The sequence below is a fragment of the Eptesicus fuscus genome, chromosome 6 (assembly GCF_027574615.1).
Source record: "Eptesicus fuscus isolate TK198812 chromosome 6, DD_ASM_mEF_20220401, whole genome shotgun sequence".
Classification (NCBI taxonomy): Eukaryota; Metazoa; Chordata; class Mammalia; order Chiroptera; family Vespertilionidae; genus Eptesicus; species Eptesicus fuscus.
In genome coordinates this window covers 88,564,162-88,585,928 of record NC_072478.1, presented here as the reverse complement: position 1 = coordinate 88,585,928, position 21,767 = coordinate 88,564,162, and the positions used below count along the sequence as shown (strand labels likewise).

The window sequence follows — 21,767 nt, the reverse complement described above, 5'->3', positions numbered from 1 at the left end:
TTATTGATACATTCAAAGAATAATTTGCACTCGACATCCGAGTGCAAAAGGTTAACCAAATAGTTATTAAATACCTGAATTTTTCAAAACTTGACAAATTTGATCTTTCAGTATCAGCAAATCTATTAAGCATGCATCTACCTCAATTTTAGGGATTATTTTCTAGCTGCTAAACCACCTACATAAAGCTTGGTATGCTTACTTTCTGTCCATAGACTGCATCTGCTGGCTTTCCATTTGAATCCAATCCCCCGTGGACATAAGAAGAGTTCTTTCCATAAAACCTGTCAAACAGGAATATAATTTACTTGTCATCTTCCTAAGAACAGGTATTAATTTTTCATGTTTGGTACCTAACTGCCTCAGCAGCAGATTCTTGGAACCAAGAATGTGCTTTCTTTTTCATCTTTGTATACAATCATGGATCCATTCCCTACATGTCAGTAAACACTGCTGAATGAGAATGGATTTGGTCAATGAGGTTAGTCACACCTTCCAGGTTTCAGAGTAGATGATCGTGTTGAGAAGGATCTTCAAGTTAATGTCAGGAAGGGCACTTAAAATAAAACAAAAGTCCCTGTTTTCACTCAAGAAGCAATCAGGCAGTTTTGAAATAGATGAGGACACCTATACTCTCCATAGACTTGGAGAGTCCTTTTGTATTCAAGAATGCTGGTAAGGAATTACCATTAAAATCATCATGCAAGTGTGTTTTAGTACTTTTTAGTAATGTTTGCTGATGCACTACAAGCTGTAGATTTTAATTCCCATAGCTTTTTCATTTTTCTCTATCCTCGACTGCTGTGTTTCATCACAATACTATACTGGATCAGGAAAGCAAACCCACGGTTTATCACCCTATAAGGATTTCTTGATATCTGTACTTTATATAAATAATTTTCACAAATGAGCCCATATGTGCCATTCTACATCTTGACTCTACCTCCCCGAACTCCTAAAAGGGGAAAGATCTGGGCCCACAAGACCCCAAGTATACCTTTTAATTGTTAGTTATTAAAAGGTTGCACGTCAGCCAGTGAAATCAATTCACTGCTGGTAAGCCACTTTTCATATCTCAGAGATAAAATGTGAAAGAAAAAGGATGTCTTAGAATCAATAAATGTCAATGTTGATAAGAAATATATTAATGTACTTGGTTAGTTTCTTTCAACTCCTGCTTATTAAATTCATATTTACCTAACTTGTAAGGGTAAGAATAAAATTTTGACCTAAGTCCTAACCGGTTTGGCTCAGTGGATTGAGCGTCGGCCTGCGGATTGAAAGGTCCCGGGTTCGATTCCGGCCAAGGGCATGTGCCTTGGTTGCGGGCACATCCCCAGTAGGAGGTGTGCAGGAGGCAGCTGATCGATGTTTCTCTCTCATCGATGTTTCTGGCTCTCTCTCCCTTTCCCTTCCTCTCTGTAAAAAAATCAATAAAATATATTTTTTTAAAAATATTTTTTGACCTAAAACACAACAAAAGGCCCAGCCAGTGTTGCTCAGTGATTGAGGGTGGACCCATGTACCAAGAGTGGTTGGCAGTTTGATTCCTGGTGAGGGCACATACCCGGGTTTGGGGCTTGATCTCCCATGAGGGGCATGCAGGAGGCAGCCAACTGATGTTATCTCTCATTGATGTTTCTATCTCCCTTTTCTTTCCTCTCTCTCTAAAAACATTAAAAAAAAAAAAACTTAAAAATTTTAATAAAAAATAAAACACAACAAAAACTTTGGATACTTTTTCTATCACTAACAGTCATGAATACCAGCAGATTTTTAACTCTTTAGCATCTTTATCTGCAAAATGAGATTAACTCTACTACAATGCCTTACCAAAAAGTTTTTGAAAAGATCAAAAAGAAACAGGTACAGGAAATATTTCCCATTTCTAGAGTACAAACATAGAAAAATGGTTAGCATGGTTTTACTTCCATGTTTAATTCATGTTTTGATTTACAACAAGCACGTATTATTTCCACTAAAAAGAGCCCCTAATTTCTAAAAGCATAGCAACACTAAAGTATGTTATTACAAGAACGGTCTTCAATAGTCTTCAATACATTCTTACTAAATAATTCATGACTCAACAAAAACAGCAAAACAATGAACAAACAAAAGCATAAATATACCTTTACATTTTCAGGCATTATTTTTCTGATAATGTATAAGTTTTGGTAACTTAAGTCTAATTTTTAAATAATATTTGTAGCCCTGGCTGGTTGTTCAATGGTTAGAGCATCCACCTGCAGACTGAAGGGTACAGGTTTGATTTGTGGTCAAGGACACATACCTTGGTTGCAGGTTCCCCAGCCCCAGTAGGGGCACAATGCGGGAAGCAACCAATCGATGTGTCTCTCTCAAGTCAATGTTTCTATCACTCTCTACCCCCTGCCTCCCTTCCTTCTCTCTCTCTAGAAATAAATGGAAAAAATATCCTTGGATGACGATTAAAAAATTATCTATATGCTAGAGGCCCGGTGCACGAATTCGTGCACAGGTGGGGTCCCTCAGCCTGACTGATGATCGAGGCCTATCGAAGGGCCGGCCAGGGGGAGGGACAGCGGGAGGTTGATGGGCCAGGGGGCAGAAGGGCCATGGGAGGTTGGCCGGCTGGCACCCCAATCGGGGCCATGGGGGGTGGTTGCTGGCCAGGGGGAGGGACTGCAGGTTGGCTTTGGGAACGCACTGACCACCAGTGGGCAGCTCCTACGTTGTGTGTCTGTCCCCTGGTGGTCAGTGCACATCATAGCGAATGCTCGACAGGTCGTTCCAGTTGTTCATAAGAGCTGCCCCCTGGTGGTCAATGCACTCCCACAGCAGGAACACTGCTCAGCTGACTGACGGGCACCAGACGCAGGGCTCACGGCTGGCCGCCGCAGCCCGGAAACCGCAGCGGAGCAGCAGCGAGCCTACCAAGTGGCGGCAGCAGGCACAGTGGGGCCGGGATGAGCAGGAGTGGCAGGCAAGAGCAGCAGGTGGCGCTGGACTGCCGGTTTTGGCCCAATCCCCGCAGGCTATGCCAAGGGACCCCCACCGGTGCACAAATCCATGCACCGGGCCTCTAGTAATAATAATATTTGTATATTCTATTTAAAATGGTATCACTTTAACAACCACAATTTATTGGCACTTATATAAAGTACCATTAGACATTTTGACTTGGGGTGGTAAACACACAATACAATATACAGATGATGTATTGTAGAGTTTTATACCTGAAACCCATATAATTTCATTAACCCATATCACCCCAATAAATTCAATGAAAAGAAAGCACTAATTATGCAACAACCCTACAGGTGAAGGATGAATAAGAGAATTTCCAGGATAAAAAACCACATACTAAAAAACAGCAGTTGAAGGAGAACTTTTACCTGTGCAGCATGTCTGGGGCCTGGTTCAGCAGTGTGTAATACTGTCTCACGAATTCCCGCCCGACCAGCAGGGGACTAGGCTTCTCCATAACCATTGCTTTGGTCAATTCAACCTGGAAAAAAAACAACAGTTAAATTTGTTCAACCGGAAAGTTCAAGTACAAAGGGAAAAAGTAGCAGGGGAGAAGATAATCATTTAGCTAAAACCAACTCAAAAGTAAAGACAAGATTACTTTAGAAATTCTTGGTTTGAAAAAGAAATAATTATTATAAAAACAAAACACACAGACCAGGTGAGATTTTATACATTGAAATTTATTGTAATCAGAGAAATACTGTGAGAAAAAAAATATCACTATAAAGAATTAATTCATCGGCCTAAGCAGTTTGGCTCAGTGGATAGACCGTCGGCCTGCAGACTGAAGGGTCCCAGGTTTGGTTCTGGTCAAAGACATGTACCTTGGTTGCGGGCACATCCCCAGTAGGGGGTGTGCAGGAGGCAGCTGATCGATGTTTCTCTCCCACTGATGTTTCTAACTCTCTATCCCTCTCCCTTCCTCTCTGTAAAAAAAAATTAATAAAAATATATATATAATTCATCATTATTCCCAATATTCAATTTTCTTAAACTGAATATAAGAAACTCAAAGGTACATATTTCCATCCTACCGTAATTTTCCAAATTAATTTAACCCAGAGTATTCAAGTTATAAATTACAAACATATTCTTATTTATGGAACTATTTCATTTGAGGATAAAATCAAACAATACATACAGCTTAAGACATATGGGCACATACTATCACATTTTTAATCAAACTAAGTCAGAGAAATATTTTGTATCTTTAAAAACAAAACCTGGAAGTTCTAAATATGCTCAATTTATTCTATAAAGGGACCAAAAATAATCTGAAAATAATGTGGGTAAAAAAAGTTAAAATGTTTTTACTCAACAAAATAATCCCTATCACCTCAAAATTATCATTATGATTTAAAGTTAGTACCTTTGAGCATTAAGGCACTTGACAGATACTAAGTCCTCAATTATTGTCAGTTATTATTTTAAAAGAACTTTAAGGATATGATGTTCTAATCATTCTGCTGTACATCTGAAACTAATACAAAATAATATTGAATGCAAACTGTTATTGAAAAAAATTTCAAACCTAAAAAATAGGAAAGAAAAACTTTGAAAGGTATTTGGCGTAAGATAATCCTAACTTTTTACTTAAGAGGTAAAATTATCTTGAATTTAAACACAGAGGGATATATACAGATTAATTACAGTACCAATTAAGGAGACAAATTTTATTTCAGTTTTCTAAAGGATGGGCAAGCCCTAGCCAGTTTGACTCAGTGTATAGAGCGTTGGCCTGTGGACTCAAGGGTCCCGGGTTCAATTCCGGTCAGGGGCACATGCCCAGGTTGCGGGCTCAGTCCCCAGTGGGGGGCGTGCAAGAGGCAGCCAATCAACGATTCCCTCTCATCATTGATGTTTCTGTCTCTCTCTTCCTCTCCCTTTCTCTCTGAAATCAATAAAAATACATTAAAAATAAAAAATCTAAATAAAAAAAGGATAGGCAAAGTGGACTGAGTTTGGTTTGTCAATTCCTGAAGAGCAGTTTGTGGAGATATTTTATCCTCACCCACTGCATTTCCTCATTATTTTTTTTCTTTTCCTTTTTTTTAAGACTTTATTTTTATTGTTGACATTATTACAGATGTCCCCGTCCTTATTATTCTTAAATCTGTCCCACTTACTTGTTTCACCAGAATGTAAGAAATTAGTTGAAGGCCTGTTCTGCATTTTCCCCAAATTACAGCCACTATGAAAGAGCTTCCCAGTCATACTGAAGAGTAGTTAGCCTGCAGGCATGGTTATGAGGATATCAGTAACAAGAATTTGGATCCCAAGTCTTAAACTAATAAACTTCAAGTAGACTAACCTGAGGCAGAATGTGAAATTGCTGTATTTTTCCCCCTGGCTCTTGGTCCAGGAAAAGATAATTCCAGATGTTTTTACTGATCCTAGATTCTTCAGAACTTACAGATTACAGTTGGATATTAAAGGTTCTTAATAGTCATCTAGCCTGCAGTTTCTGAGTTTTACGATTTCCCATTACTTACTTAACCCTTTGCACTCACTTGCTTTTTTCTCGATTCCTTTATTCTACTCGGGATTTAATTTTTTAAATACCCCAGATTTTACAAAGCGCGGCAGTAGAATAAAAAACTGGAGTTTCTTTTCATACAAACTTATTTATTTGGATTTTTTTATATTTCAAATTATTGACACATTCAAAGAGTATAAAAAGAGCTGCTACCGATACTAACCATGTCGAGTCACACTCGACATCCGAGTGCAAAACGTTAAACCAGAGTGACTACACTTTATATATTAGAGTTCCCATGTAAATTTTCCTTTCTTAAAAGGACTTAGCTACTCACACTAGCTGGTTTGGCTCAGTTTATAGAGCACCAGCCTGCATACCAAAGGGTCCTGGGTTTGATTCCAGTCAAGGGCATGTACCTTCATTGCAGGCTCCACCCCGGCCCTGGTCAGGAGTCCTGCAGGAGGCAACCAATCGATGTTTCCCTCATATCAATGTTTCTGTCCTTCCCTCTCTCTCTAAAAAAAAATAAATAAATGGAAAAATATCCTCGGGTAAGGATTAACAAAAACAATCCTATATAATAAAGAGGTAATATTCAAATTGACCATCACACCAACATACAAGATGGCCGCCCCCATGTGGACTCAAGATGGCGGCCACAAGATGGCCAGCAGGGGAAGGCAGTTGGGAGGACCAGGCCTGCAAGGGAGGGCAGCTGGGGGCGACCAGGCCTGCAGCAGACAGTTAGGGAAGACCAGGCCAGCAGGGGAGGGCAGTTGGGGGAGACCAGGCCAGCAGGGGAGGACAGTTAGGGGCGACCAAGCTGGCAGGGGAGGGCAGTTAAGGGTGACCAGGCCGGCAGGGGAGGGCAGTTGGGGGCAACCAGGCCTGCAAGGGAGGGCAGTTGGGGGCGACCAGGCCAACAGGGGAGGGCAGTTAAGGGTGACCAGACTGGCAAGGGAGGGCAGTTAGGGGTGACCAGGCCAACAGGGGAGGACAGTTGGTGGCGACCAGGCCTGCAGGGGAGGGCAGCTGGTGGCAACCAGGCCTGCAGGGGAGGGCAGCTGGTGGCAACCAGGGCTGCAGGGGAGGACAGTTAGGGGTGACCAGGCCTGGAGGGGAGGGCAGTTGGGGGCAACCAGGCTGGCAGGGGAGGGCAGTTAGGGGCAATCGTGTCGGCAGGGGAGCAGTTAGGCATCTATCAGGCTGGCAGGGGAGTGGTTAGGGGTGATCGGGCTGGCAGGAAGAAGTGGTTAGGGGCAATTAGGCAAGCAGGCAGGCAAGCGGTTGGGAGCCAGCAGTCCTGGATTATGAGAGGGATCCCAGATTGGAGAGGGTACAGGCTGGGCTGAGGGACAGTCCCTCGCCCCTGCCCTGCATGAATTTCGTGTAACCAGCCTCTAATAACTAAATGTGATTAAATGTTAAAAAAAAAAAGGGGGGGGGGGGTGTGGCGGGGCTTAGCTTCCCTACTGAAAAATCACTAACATCTGACCCAATGTCAGATTAAAGAAAAAATTCCCAGATCTCAGACTATTTTCAGAATGTTAAACCGGTCTTCCAATTCCTCAGAAACTGAAGTTAATATCATTTTTATTCCATTAAGTTGTATTTACATATTTTTAAATATATTGAGGCTGAACAGAAAGTTTTGCTTCCCTGTCTCATCCAAAATATACAATTTATCCACAATATAAAAAGCAATTTAAAGGGAACCTTCATGACAGGACTGATAAACCAGAGAAAGAAAACAGTACAATTAAGTAAACACTGATCTTTTTTTTTTTTTTTTTAGTGCCCTTAACCTGAATTGACCCCAAGACCCTTTGGTGGACAGGCTGATACTCCATCCCACTGAGCCACACTGGCCTCCTCCTATCTTTTTCCACTAATTGCATTCCCTTCTCTTCAGTACCATATGCTCTTATTCACTAGGCAATACTACAAATGTCACCATTACTAGGCTAATAACATCAACCTAACTTTGTCCTTTGATACTGTCAAGTAGTTTCATTAAAATATAAATTTCTAAGTAACATTTTATCAGATGAGATCGGGCGCGTTCAGGGTGGTATGGCCGTAGACAGTAACATTTTATCAAATACTATTTCTCATATCCAATCTTCCTATGCAAAAATCCTGAAAATCCTTTAGGTTGTATATCAAAGGTAAAAAATAAAAAAAAATTAAACCTCTAGACCACCTCTAGAATTTCTCTTTTCTCTTTCTGTGAGATTACCTATATAATTCAAATTAAAAGAATTTTAAAAGCTCATTATTGGTTTCACTGAACCATTATCATCAACATTTTATTTCAGGTCATCACCATAAAACCAAGTAAGTAAAATCAAACATATTTATATGCTAAATTTATCTTCATCACATTTGTGCATTTTTCTTAACTGCTATAATTCTGGAACTTGTCAGAGAAATACTTATAATTCACCAAGTTTCCAAACATTAATTTTTTTAGTTTACTAGCTTAACATAATTGAAAACTAGGTTTATAATTACAATTTCTGAATTTTCCAAACAGATGGTACTTTATTTGGGGTTGAAATTTTCAACTTCAGAAACATGCAATATAGCTACATTGAAACCAAATTTTCAATACTCTAGTACTAAAGTTACAAGTTTTAATGTGGATCATCAGGGTTGCTTCCAAGGCTTATTTATGTATACCACTGGCACATGTGGTTCCACTAAAATGAAAGCTTTGGCTCTTGAAATCTCTCCTTTAAGCACTTCTATAATAAACATTGAACAATGAGCCCAAGGGAAACTGTAGCAGTATTTAAAAATAATATTGTTGGCAATTATTTCTCAATAAAACTGGGGGGAAAATTATGTCCACGTGACTAAAATATATAGTATTTTAGTAGAAAGGAACTGTATTGCTTCACTGTTCCATAAAGGGGCTGATTTCAAAATTAAAATATCAAAGGCTTCAAGAATTCCACATTAGGAAGAATGCAAGCTTCTTACTACATGTTACATTTCTTAAGAATAGAGATAATTTCTTACATAACTTTCTACTCCTAAAACTTAACAGTAGCTGAAACATTAATAGGAAATAAGTTTTCTTTCATTCAACATTCTCACACAAATGGAGGATAAAATTTTATGCAAGCAAAATGAATATCTGACCATCCATTTGTCAGGGTTTGTATAATTTAAATTAAGATAGCAGGCATAACATTGTTTCTTTAAAGGTTAAGAAAAGACTATGGTTAAGGTGGCTAGAAGATAGTTGCCTGAGAGGGAACTGACTGAAAAGGATCACGGGAACTGGTTAGGGTGAGAAAAATGCATGTGTTAAGGTGACAGTTATATGTATATGACTTCTCAAACTGAACCTTTACATTCTATGATCTTACTGTTTGTAAAGTACACCTCAAAAATTCTTTAAAAATTTTTTAAAAAAACCTTCCACGTTTAAAAAAAATCCTGACTTTTTTCTTTGGGGGGAGAGGGTACATGTAGAAGAGGGTATGGGGGGATAAATGGTGATGGGGAAAAAATAAGGAAAAAAAAGATAGCATTGGGCATGTGTCAATAAAGCCATTTTTGCATGTGATATTAAAAAAACCCTGAAGACATCATAAAATGTATTGAAATAATTAAGATTACTGGACCACTAAACAGCATCAGTGACTACAAAATGTTTAGGGAAGTTCTTAGGTAATCTAAGATCATACACCTAAAGTTTTGCAAATATTCATCTCTATTTAATCACCATTCTCAGTAAAAAAGAAATGCAGAAAATGTCTATAGACTCAAAAGATCTGAGTCTATACAGAGAGACTCTATCCTAATTAGAAAAATTCTATTTGTTTAATCATCTCTGAAATCTTCATCATTGTTTCTGGCCCAAACATAAAACATAAGCTATGAAAAATATGTGAACTAATGTCACATCTCCTGAATAAAGTCACTATTCTCACTCTTGTTCGTCATAACTCTCAATTCTATCAAATCTAAAATAATGAAAGTAAACAGACTCAAATGGATTCATCTCAGAAAAGCTGGTGTTTTGCCAATCACTGATTCATTGTGACAATTATAAACTATTAATGAAAACCCACGTTAAAAAGTTCCAACATTCTCCCTCATTTACTAAACACTCCTAAAACACTGTGTCCTTTTAAAAGAGGTTTTATAAATTTATACAACTATGGAGTCTGGCTGTTCCTAACATAACAGCATATACCCATCAATGGAAAGATTATTGGTTAGACCAGTGGTCAGCAAACTGCGGCTTGAGAGCCACATGCGGCTCTTTGGCCCCTTGAGTGTGGTTCTTCCACAAAATACCACGGCCTGGGCGAGTCTATTTTGAAAAAGTGGCGTTATAAGAAGTTTAAAAAATTTGACTCTCAAAAGAAATTTCAATCGTTGTACTGTTGATATTTGGCTCTGTTGATTAATGAGTTTGCCGACCACTGGGTTAGACTATGATGCATGTATCAAAATCAGGAGTAGGAAACATCTTACTACTGCAATCCCCTGGCTAAAGACTTCCTAAAAGAAGCCATTCTCCCAAGAAACAGTAAGTTCGTTAAACAAACATTCCAAATAATTCCAATGTGGAGATCACTCCCTTATTACACTGATTTCAGAGCAACAGGATAGATCATTCTTAGGAATATTATTTTTATTATTTATTTTTTAAATGTCTTTGATTTTAGAGAGAAACATATAGGATGTCAGCCCAAAATTTTATTTTAGAGAGGAACATTGATGTGAGAGAAACATCAGTCAGTTATCTCCCACATGCATCCCTACCAGGGACCGAATCCACAATATGTTGTCTGTGTAAATTTTACACAAACAACAAAGTACAGTGATTGCCAGAGAGAAAGGGGGTGAGAAGAAGAGGATAAAGGGGGGATAAATAGTGATGGAAGGAGACTTGATCTTTAATGTGAACACAATATATAACATATTATAGAATTGAACACTTGGTACCTATATAATTTTATTAACCAACTAGACTCTAGGCTTGGTGCACGAAATTCATGCAGGGGAGGAGGGGGGGTCCCCCGTCGGCCCAACCTGCACCCTCTCCAATCAGGGACCACACAATCCTGGACTACTGGCTCCTAACCTCTCACCTGCCTGTCTGCCTGGTCACTCCTAACTGCCCCCCCCCCTCTGCCAGCCTGATCGCCCCTAACTGCCCACCCTGCTGGCCAACTGCCCCCTCCCTGCTGGCCTGGTCGCTCCTAACTGCCCCCCCCCCCGCGACTGGCCTGGTCACCTCTTACTGCCCCCCTCTGCCAGCCTGGTCACCCCTAACTGCCCCCCCCACCAGCCTGGCCACCCCCAACTGCCCCAACCCCGCCAACCTGATCACCCCTAACTGTCCTCCCCTGATGGTCTGATCGCCCCACGCAGCCTGTTCATTCCTTTGGTTGTCCCTCACTAACCCCCCTGCAGGCCTGGTCATAAGCAGCCATCTTGTGAGGGTTAATTTGCATATTACCTCTTTATTATATAGGATGTCATCCCAATATGTTCAATAAGAATTTTAAATAATGATAATAATATTCCTGCCCTGACCCATGTGGCTCAATTGGTTGAACATTGTCCCATACACTTAAAGGTCACCAGTTTGATGCCCCGTCTGGCACATGCCCTGGTTGTGGGTTCAGTTCCTGGTAGGGATGTGTGTGGGAGGTAACGGACAGATGTTTTTCTCACATCAATGTTCCTCTCTAAAATCAAATAAAGACATATTTAAAAATAAATAAAATAGCAAAATTGCAGACATATGTCGTAGCAATATCTTTACAGACACAGATCCTAGGGCAAGAGAGACAAAGGAGAAAATAAACAAATGGGACTACATCAAAATAAAAAGCTTCTGCCCTGGCCAGTTTGGCTCAGTGGATAGAGCATTGGCCTGCAGACTCAGGGGTCCCGGGTTCGATTCCAGTCATGGGCATGTACCTTGGTTACGGGCACATACCCAGTGGGGAGTGTGCGGGAGGCAGCTGATCAATGTTTCTCTCTCATCGATGTTTCTAAGTCTCTATCCCTCTCCCTTCCTCTCTGTAAACAATCAATAAAATATATTTAAAAATAAAAAAATTAAAAAAAGCTTCTGTACATCAACAAGCCCTAACCAGTTTGCCTCAGTGGATAGAGCGTCGGCCTGCAGACTGAAGGGTCCCGGGTTCGATTCTGGTGAGGGACATGTACCTTGGTTGTGGACACATCCACAGTAGGGGGTGTGCAGGAAGCAGCTGATCGATGTTTCTCTCTCATTTATGTTTCTAACTCTCTATCCCTCTCCCTTCCTCTCTGTAAAAAATCAGTAAAATATATTTTTTTAAAAAAAAGAAACCATCAACAAAACAACAAGAAAGCCCACTGCATGGAAAAACATATTGGCCAGTGTTATTTCCAATAAGGGTTTAATCTCCAACATTTACAGAGAACTCATACAGCTTAACAAAAGGAAGATAAACAATCCAATCAAAAAATAGGCAAAGGACCTAAATAGACACTTTTCGAAAGAGGACATTCAGAAAGCCAAGAGACACATGAAAACATGCTCAAAGTCACTAATCATCCAAGACATACAAATCAAAACAACAATGAGGTACCATCTCACACCTGTCAGAATGACTATCATCAACAAATCAACAAATGACCAGTGCTGGAGAGGATGCGGAGAAAAAGGAACCCTCCTTCACTGCTGGTGGGAATGCAGACTGGTGTAGCCATTGTGGAAAACAGTATGGAGTTTCCTCAGAAATGAAACTGCCATATGACTCAGTAATACCACTTCTAGGAATATATCCCAAGAAAACAGAAACACCAATCAGAAAGGATATATGCACCCCCATGTTCATAGCAACACAATTTACAATGGCTAAGATCTGGAAACAGCCTAAATGCCCATCAGCAGATGAGTGGATTAGAAAACTATGGTACATTTACACAATGGAATACTATGCTGTTATAAAGAAGAAGGAATTCTTACCATTTGCAGCAGCATGGATGGAACTGGAGAGCATTATGCTAAGTGAAATAGGCCAGGCAGTGAAAGAAAAATACATGATCTCACTCATTTATGGATAATAAAGAACATTATAACCTGATGAATAAAAAGATAGATACAGAGGCAGAGAATCATCAAACAGACTGTCAAATTATAGCTGGAAGGCTGGGGAGTGTTGGGGGTTGGGGGAAGGCAATGGACACAAGACACTGGGGGGATGGAGTGAAGGCATGTGCCGGGGGGGGGGGTAGGGGAGGCCAGGGCAAGGTCAATGGGGGAAAAAAAGGAGACATATATATGTACTACTATTTGTAATACTTTAAACAATAAAATAAAATGTAAATAAATAAAATAATAATAATATTCCTAAGAAGGATATAAATTGAAATCATTATAGACTAGAAAGATCAGAGATGAAAGAAACAGGACGTGGGAAGAATAAAAGGAAGAGAAGCACCCATTTTTCACTAAAGGAAGTTCACTTTCCACTAATTTTATATCTAAGTTTTAATATTCCCAGTATTTGTGAATGTCATGATATCTCAAAATTACTCAATGAAAAGGGAAAGGAAATATATATTTTTTTAAATATTATACTTTCCCTTAAAATATTTTTCTGGAAATACTAAAAAGGTGCTAGGTTAGGAAAAGGAAATAGTTCTTTATCCCAAGAACTAAAGACAAAATTGACCACTTAGAAATGATTAAGAGAAGTAAAACATGACAAAACTTGGAAATTGAGTGCTCTATTTTAAAAATAGTAAATGAGTATTGGAAATACAACAAAAGGTACCCCCAAATTTTCTTTAATGCTTTCACTGGGGAAAATCCTCAACTCCATTCACTAGCTGTGCTCATGGACTAGTAACTTGCTATCTGTGCACCTCAGTTTTTTCATCTGTAAAATTAAAATCCTAATTATAAGAATTGTCTGGTAGACAGTAAGCACTGAATGTTAGCTTTTAGTACTATTAATATTATAATTATTAACTATGATAAAGAAAGCATTTCTATATCCCATCCTTTTCTGTCACTTATAAGACAATTTCTTTAAATATTCTGCTAGCAAAATAAAAATGTAGATGTCCTATGAGAAGAATTTTTGTAATGTATCCTGAAATACAGAAGCCCAAACATTCAATGTAAAACTTGACCTTTTTAGAAAACTTTTAGGGTGACTTTATGACTGCAGTGGTCCACCCATACTAATGCTATGTAGATAAGACTTGTCTGTTTGCCCACAGAATATAACTTTCCAGTCAAACTGTAAATCTAAAACTAAATCAAGTACACATCTTAATATCTTAACTTTTAAAACATGCATCTTGGAACTACAGTAGTTTTAGGTATGTTTAAGCCCTGTTAGGTATAAAAATTTCTGCTCTCTTTAAAAAAAATTAGCATTAGCCCTAGCAGTTTTGGCTCAGTGGATGGAGCGTCAACCTGCGGACTGAAGGGTCCCAGTTTCGATTGAGCCCCTGTCAGGGCATGTGGGGGAGGCAACCAATCGATGTGTCTCTGTCTCTCCCCCTCCCTTACACTCATTCTAAAAAAAAAAATCAGCTGAAACCGGTTTGGCTCAGTGGATAGAGGGAGCGTCGGTCTGCGGACTGAAGGGTCCCGGGTTCGATTCCGGTCAGGGGCATGTACATTGGTTGCGGGCACGTCCCCAGTGGGGGATGTGCAGGAGGCAGCTGGTCGATGTTTCTCTCTCATCGACGTTTCTAACTCTCTATCCCTCTCCCTTCCTCTCTGTAAAAAATTAATAAAATATATTTTTAAAAAATTAATAAATAAATAAATAATAAATAAATAAATAAATAAATGGAAAAATATCCTCAGGTGAGGCTTAACAAAAAAAACAACAACAAAATATTAACATTAAGTTTTACTTTTCTGTTAAACACTGCTAAATAATTTATTCTTATGCTAGGAAAATTAATTTGCTAATACTAAATAAAATTAGTATTTCTGAAACAATGTTTACTCATCATAGTCATCAGGAATATTTCCCTTGTGAAAAACTACTAGAAAATATGTGAAAATGTTTATCTCATTTTATTCCAAATACTAGAGGCTCAGTGCACGAAATTCGTGCACTGGAGGGGGATGGGGTCCCCCCCTCAGCCCAGCCTGGGCCCTCTCACAGTACAGGATGCCCTCAGGGGATGTCCGACTGCAATGAGGCAGGAGAGGCTCCCACCACCACTCACCACCCATGAGCCTGGCTTCTGTGGGAGCACACTGACCACCAGGGGGCAGCTCCTACATTGAGCATCTGCCCCCTTGGTGGTCAGTGGGCATCATAGCGACCTGTCATTCTGCCGCTTGGTCAATTTGCATATTAGCCTTTTATTATATAGATTAGCAACTTAAAACCTCTGAGCACTGACCACTCCTTTCTTTTTAGAGGGGAGGGCAGTGGGGCAATATTATATTATAGAGTAGTCCATACAAAAATTACATTTAAAAAAACACGAGACGTGCTCTAGCCCATTTTGCCCAGTGGATAGAGTACTGGCCTGAGGACTGAAGGGTCCTGGGTTCGATTTCAGTCAAGGACACATGCCGGGGTTACAGTCCGATCCCCAGTAGGGGGCATGCAGGAGGCAACCAATCAATGATTCTCTCTCATCATTGATGTTCCTCCCTTCCTCTCTGAAATCAATTTAAAAAAATATTTTTTTTTTAAAGTGTCAGAATCATAAAAGACAAAGGAAAGACAGAAACTGTCACAGACCAGAGAAGACAAACTAAGGAGACATGAGGATTAAATGCAATGTGGTGTCCTAGATTGGATCGGGGAAATGAAAGGTGACATTAGTGGGGAAAAATAAGGAAATCCAAATAAGGTCAATGATTTAGTTAGTAGTATTTTACTAATATCAATTTCTTAGTTTTGATAAGTGTATGTAAGATGTTAACATTAGGGAAGCTAGGCAAAGGCTATATAAGATGTCTCTAGCCATGGCTGGTGTGGCTCAGTGGATTGGAGCATTATCAGTACACTTAAAGATTGCAGGTTCAATCCCAGGTCAGAGCACATATGGAAGGCAGCCCATCGAAACTCACATTAAAAACAGATCCTGTAAATACACATATCCTCAGGTGAGGATTTTTTTTTTAAAAAAAAGACGTCTCTACATTGCATTCCAACTCTTATATAAATCTAAAATTTACCTATCTCAAAAACAACTTTTCCTGAAAGATAAAAACTTCAAGACAGAAATTAGAAAACATAACATGCACTAGCTCTTCTTGGTTTTTAACATCCCTTTCCCATTTCAAAATTAAAAGTTAAGTCACTGTGTTTAAAGTTAAGCAACTATATATTCTTTCTTATCAAGAAGAAAAGATACTTTATAGTTACTATTAATGCTTTACCTATGAAATCCCTAAAAACATGAACTTCCTAGCCTTTAGATCATACAGCATAGGGGGATACACTCCAGGAAACCCTAAGAGCAAGCTCACAAATGTGGTGTGTACTTGAGGCACAGCCTAGGACAGGTAAGTGTCACACTCACGCCATCTTGATTCTGAATCCTTCAGGGTTTTTTTTGAATAGCTAGATACACCACATGCTTTACAAAATAGTTTAGACAACTATTTGAACATCAAATTATCAGTTCTCTTTTTAAGTAAAAACATGGCAAATCTAAGAAATGTGAAAGCAATTTTAAAACATGTAAAGGGCCATACAAATATACAATGCTGTTATATATTCATAGCCACTTAACAGCCACCAAGGATGACATACCTACAAAATGTGCCCCATCCAGGATGCCTGCTTTCTTTTTCTGAACCATCTAATATTTTTTAAATACCTCAATAGCACACAGGCTAAACAGCTAAGCAATATTATGAGATTGGCCGAGGACAGAAGGGGAAATCTATCATATAAAGACCTTACTTACTGCCCTAGCTGGTTTGGCTCAGTGGATAGAGCCAACTGAAAGGTTCCAAGTTCGATTTTGGTCAGAGGCACATGGCCCAGATTGCGAGCTCAACCCCCAGTAGGGGGTGTGCAGGAGAGGCAGCCGATTAGTGATTCAGTGATTCTCTCTCCCCATTGATGTTTCAATCTCTCTCCCCCTCCCTTCCTCTCTGAAATCAATAAAAGTATATTATCAAAAAAATAAGAACTTACTAAAGCCACAGCCTTTTTTCATATTTACTTTCTGCTTTATAAAACCCACTCATCATGTGACAATTATTCCTAGCTCTTCACCATTATCACCTGGCTTGCAATTTAGCTTTTCCAATCAAGGCCAGACAAGGTGTCCAATAATACTTAAAATAAAAAATTTAAAGTAAACAGAAAGCTTATTTTTGAGATTTAAAAACATAAACCTGCCTACCAGTTCTGGCCCAGTGGATAGAGTGTCAGCCCATAGACTGAAGGGTCCCAAGTTCGATTCCGGTCAAGGGCACATACTTGAGTTGCAGATTCAATCCCTGGCCTGGGTTGGGGCACCTGCAGGAGGCAACCAATCGATGTTTCTCTCTTTCTCTCCTGCTCCCTTCCACTCTCTCTAAAAACCAATGGGAAAATATTCTCAGGTGAGGATTAACAAAAAAATAAAAGTAACAACATAAACCTGGTTAACTGCCACAGTGTGATCACGAACTATAAGTGAGATTCCAGTTGCTCAATGTAAATTTAACTCCATGGCTGGAAGGACATTATTGCACGAAAGGTTTTGCCCACTAGATGTTAAGAACTGACTAGCCAGAGGAGAAAAGAGCAGTTTGGTGTGTTTTTTTGTAGCCTACCTACTCTGACAATTATTTCCCTTTGTAAAGTCAATTAAGTTTTGTGCAAAGCAGTCTTTTTCTTCAAGATTTTTTTTTAAAGATTTTTTTTTAAATGTTCTTTTTGGAAGTGATTTCCTTTTTAATTTATTATTAATTTTTTTAATTGATTTCAGAGAGCGAGGGAGAGGGAAAGATAGAAACATCAATGAGGGGAGAGAATAGAATCATTGATCTTCTGCACATATGCCCTTGACCAGAATTGAACCCAGGACCTTTCAGTCCACAGGCCAACCCTCTATTCACTGGGCCAAACCAGCTAGGGCTCTTTAAGATTTTTTTCTTGATTTTTAGAGAGAGAGAGAAACATCGATGTGAGAGCAAAACATCAATCAGCTGCCTCCTGTCTGCCCCCCTACCAGGGATAGAGCTGAAACTGGAGCATGTGTCCTCACCAGGAATGGAAATGGTAACCCTTCAGTGCACAGGGCAACGCCTAACCAACTGAGCCACACCAGCCAGAGCTCCAAAGCAGTCTTAAAGCACAACTAAATGAACATACAATGCATATATAAATTCTGAAATATTAACTTTAAAAAATATATATTTGCTGCCGAAACCGGTTTGGCTCAGTGGATAGAGCGTCGGCCTGCGGACTCAGGGGTCGGTCCCAGGTGCGATTCTGGTCAAGGGCATGTACCTTGGTTGTGGGCACATCCCCAGTGGGGGGTGTGCAGGAGGCAGCTGATCGATGTTTCTCTCTCATCGATGTTTCTAGCTCTCTATCCCTCTCTCTTCCTCTCTGTAAAAAAATCAATAAAATATATTTTTAAAAAATTTTAAAAAAGAAACTATATATATATATATATATATATATATATATATTTGCTGAAAGGTCAAGTGAGTCATTTTATTAAACTGGCAAAAAGAAAAAAATTATTTAGGTCACAAATTCAGGCTTTATATTAAATTTCATCTTTTAATTAAACATTTCCTTATCCATCCTAAAAGCCATATACAATTCAAAAACCTGTAAGACGCCCTAGCTGGTTTGGCTCAGTGGATAGAGCATCGGCCTTCGGACTGAAGTGTCCCGGGTTCAATTCCGGTCAAGGAATTGAACATGCCCAAGTTGCAGGCTCCATCCTCAGTGGGGGATGTGCAGGAGGGAGCTGATCAATGATTCTCTCTCATCATTTGTTTCTATCTCTCTCTCCCTCACTCTTCCTCTCTGAAATCAATAAATATTTAAAAAATAAAAGAACAAATGATTAAAAAAAACAGTAAGAATTTAAAGCTAACCTCTGCCCTTTATTTTCTATTCAATGTACTAAAACAAGTAAAATAAAATAATGTAAATTACAAAAAAACTGCTGCAAAGTAGGTCACCAACATTTCCACATCTCCTGATGTTCCTTAGCAGACTGTCAGCTGAGAACTGCAAACTGAATTAAATAAAGAACAAAGAACTGCCTACTTTTCTACCAGTTAAAAGAGGCACAAAAGCTTATATTGAAAGGGTTTAACAATAACAAAAGTAACCTCTGACTTGGCTGGGAATCAAGGTGGCACCTAAGTCTTTGCATTATTACAATTTTTCTTCAAAAATCACTTTTTCTTGATAAATGAATGCACACGAGATCAGCTGGGCTACCAATTTGGGAAATAACAGTTTTCATATTCCTGCTTAACTGATAACCATTTGCCTGAGGCCAAGAACAGGGGGGGGGGGGGTTTCCTTAAAAGAAGAATTTGAAGGGGAAAGTAACAAAAATTTTCCCCAATTAATGCATAAGATAATTTCATTGATGTGTCTTACCTCAAGCAGTAATAAAATTAGCTGGACTCAAACTCAGTTTAAATGTAGGTCATTAGTGTTTTAACATTTGCTAACTTAAAATGCTAATTCAATAGTTAACGGGTGTCTAATCGCAGGTAAGTGGCACTGCTACAAGAAGGCAAGTTCCAAGTAAAACAATGTTATATTCTAAGGCAATCTGTTATTTATGGCAACACCAACATACCTACAGCTTTTCAATACAAAATTTCGATCCTATATTTGCTGCTACTTTCTGTTAAGAAACATGGGAAGTATTGGGTAAATGGACACACTTACAAATATTAAGCTTCCTGATAGTTTTTAAATATACTTACAAGGATTAAATGATGTGTTCTCTCTGACTGCAAAAAAATCAAGACCAATCGTAAATTGTGTCCATATACTCAAAATAGGTACATTTCTAGGATGTGAGGGTGATCTGGCTGCGACATCTGTCACCCCATTGATCGCCAGGGTTGATTCGGCTGATCTGGCTGGCTAGGCGGGTGTCCCCCCTCCTCCCTCACCGATCCATGTGCGTCCCTCTCAAAATAGGTACATTTCTTAAAAAAAAAAAAAAAAAGTTGAAAGTCATCCCAATCAAAATTCAAATGGATTAAGTCTCAAAACTTTTCCTGTACTTTTTATCTCAAGTAGAGACATCTGTGGTGTAATGACTTGGACCTGCAACACAGGAACATTTATTATTTCATGAAGCCAGGGAGTATACTGGCTTTCAAAAAACGAAAATATAACTTTCCTAGAAAAATATACACTCAAGTCTTTGAAAGTATCTTCTATGTCTGCATATACACAGGAGCCTAAGAGTAAATGCTAAATAATGAACTGAATGTGGATAGGCTGTCATCCGCAAAGGATCCCAACTACCAACAAAGGTGAAGATTTCCCACACACCTCAGTCACCCCTAATTTGCCTAGCATAAGCTCCACAGAGGTCAGATTTACACTGTAACTGAGCACCCTCCTTCCCATTCCTATTTCAAGTTTTAACCCACACATCCTGGCGAGGTCTGAAGCACATGGCTCTGAACCTCATTTTCTTCGATTATATAAAACGAGGAAGTTAAGCTATGTTTTCGAAGGTCTTTCTCCAAAGTATGCTCCGATTTTTTTTTTTTTGATTTTTTTTTTTAAGAGAGAAATGATTCAGGGTCTAATATCAGAGCCTAACTTCCTGCTGGCGGGAATTTCCCATCATCACGCTGTGAGTTTCAAATCAGACGAGGAACACTGTCCATGTTCCCTTGCACTTATTCGTTTTATCGGACACTTTTCCCAGGAGCTTTTAGGGCAGCACACCCATCGGCTACCTACGCGAATACCAACAGAGAGGAAGCCCAAACGCTTTCTCTTCCTTTGTCTTCAGCCCACGTCCAACCCTGGTCTCCCTGGAAGCCCAGGACTGGCTCGAGTACCAATGCCGCTGGCTGCAGCCTTCGCAGCAGGGCTTTCCGGGGCGGATGCCGTCCCCAGGGGACTACCAGGTCTCTGGGGGCCAAGGTGCCCTGGGGCCACCTAGGACGCTGGAATACAGAATAAAATAGGCTCGGGGACTAGGAGTCAGCCAACCTGGGTGCAAACGAGCACCTGCCCCCTTACCGTCTGCATGCCTCGGACCATGTCACACACCGCGGGACCTCCGAGTCCGCTGTAAAATGAGGAAAATCATCGAACCTACCTCCCCAGGTGGTGGGAGTCAATGAGAGGCACACAAGTGGCTCAACACAGTGCCTGGCACACAATAAGGGCTTGGAAAGAATTCGTTATTACCACTCATTACCCATGCATGCACCCACTGCTCCCCCTTAACTCCCTGGAAAACCAAAAAGCAGCACTTCTGCTTCCCGGTCGCAAAATCCTTTTCTTATCGCACTTTCGTGACGCTCCCACCCCCCAATAAAAGCCTCCTCTGGCCCAGGCCACGCTGGAGCCCCCTCGCCAGTGGAGGAAAGACCAGCTGGCGCGTGGGGAGGCGGGCGGGAAATGCGGGCGAGCCCTCGAGATCGCCCTGGGACCCCGGGCGGCGGCCGCAGCTCGCTCTCGCCCCGCGTGGCAGTTGGGCGCGGCACGCGCACGCGGCGGACACGGCCACGCGCGCCGGCCCGGCGGAGGGGGGGGGGGGGGGCCGGAGGGGCGGAGAGCCTCCGCGCGCCCGTGCGCCCGCCTGCGGCCGTTGAAGGGGGGGCGCGCCTCACACGGGCGCCGCTCGGTCTTCTCCTCCCTCTCACAACCGCTGCCGCTCTTCCTCGACCCCGGGCCGCACAGCGGCGCCCATACCCCGGCGTACCTGCGCGGCTGAGACGGAGAGGAACAAGCTTTGCGCCACTGCTCGGAGGAAGGAGAAAAAGCCCTCACGCAACTGCGTCCGCACACGCGTGCTCCGTCGCCGGTCTATATAAGCGCGACGCAGCCTAACTTGTTGCGGCCAGGTCCGGCAGGCTGGCGACCAATCCCGACTGCGTCCTCTGGGCTCCTCGAGCAGCAATTGGATATCGACTCAGGATGAAGGCGTGACTCTTGATTGGCTTTGACTCATGCCTATGAGACTGTGAGGATCTCGTTTCCCTAGTAACGGATTGGCATAGAGAGGGACCAATTACTTAAAGGGAAGGTGGAAAGGAGGGTGGGAAGGTTTTTGACCGATGCCCACAATGGCCAATAAATGCTTGGGGCCG

The 21,767-nt window shown here is 40.7% G+C and overlaps 1 protein-coding gene across 4 annotated transcripts in view; it reads right to left on the bottom strand.

Moving 5' to 3' along the window:
• Positions 1-21,542, bottom strand: part of G3BP1 (G3BP stress granule assembly factor 1) — a 49,753-nt gene extending 28,211 nt beyond the window's left edge. For 2 of the 4 annotated variants that reach the window (XR_008556414.1, XR_008556413.1), the window contains exons 1-3: positions 21,380-21,436; positions 3,375-3,487; positions 203-284 (exon numbers count right to left, since the gene is read on the bottom strand). Coding sequence is in view for 1 of the 4 variants with exons in the window: in XM_008152240.3 (XP_008150462.1) it covers positions 203-284; positions 3,375-3,469 (177 nt within the window). In the remaining 3 variants the exon portion in view is untranslated. Of the gene's footprint in view, positions 1-202; positions 285-3,374; positions 3,488-21,379 lie in introns of those variants that run through there. The other 2 variants (XM_008152240.3, XM_054718066.1) reach the window with 2 other exon arrangements.
• Positions 21,543-21,767: the final 225 nt, after the last annotated feature.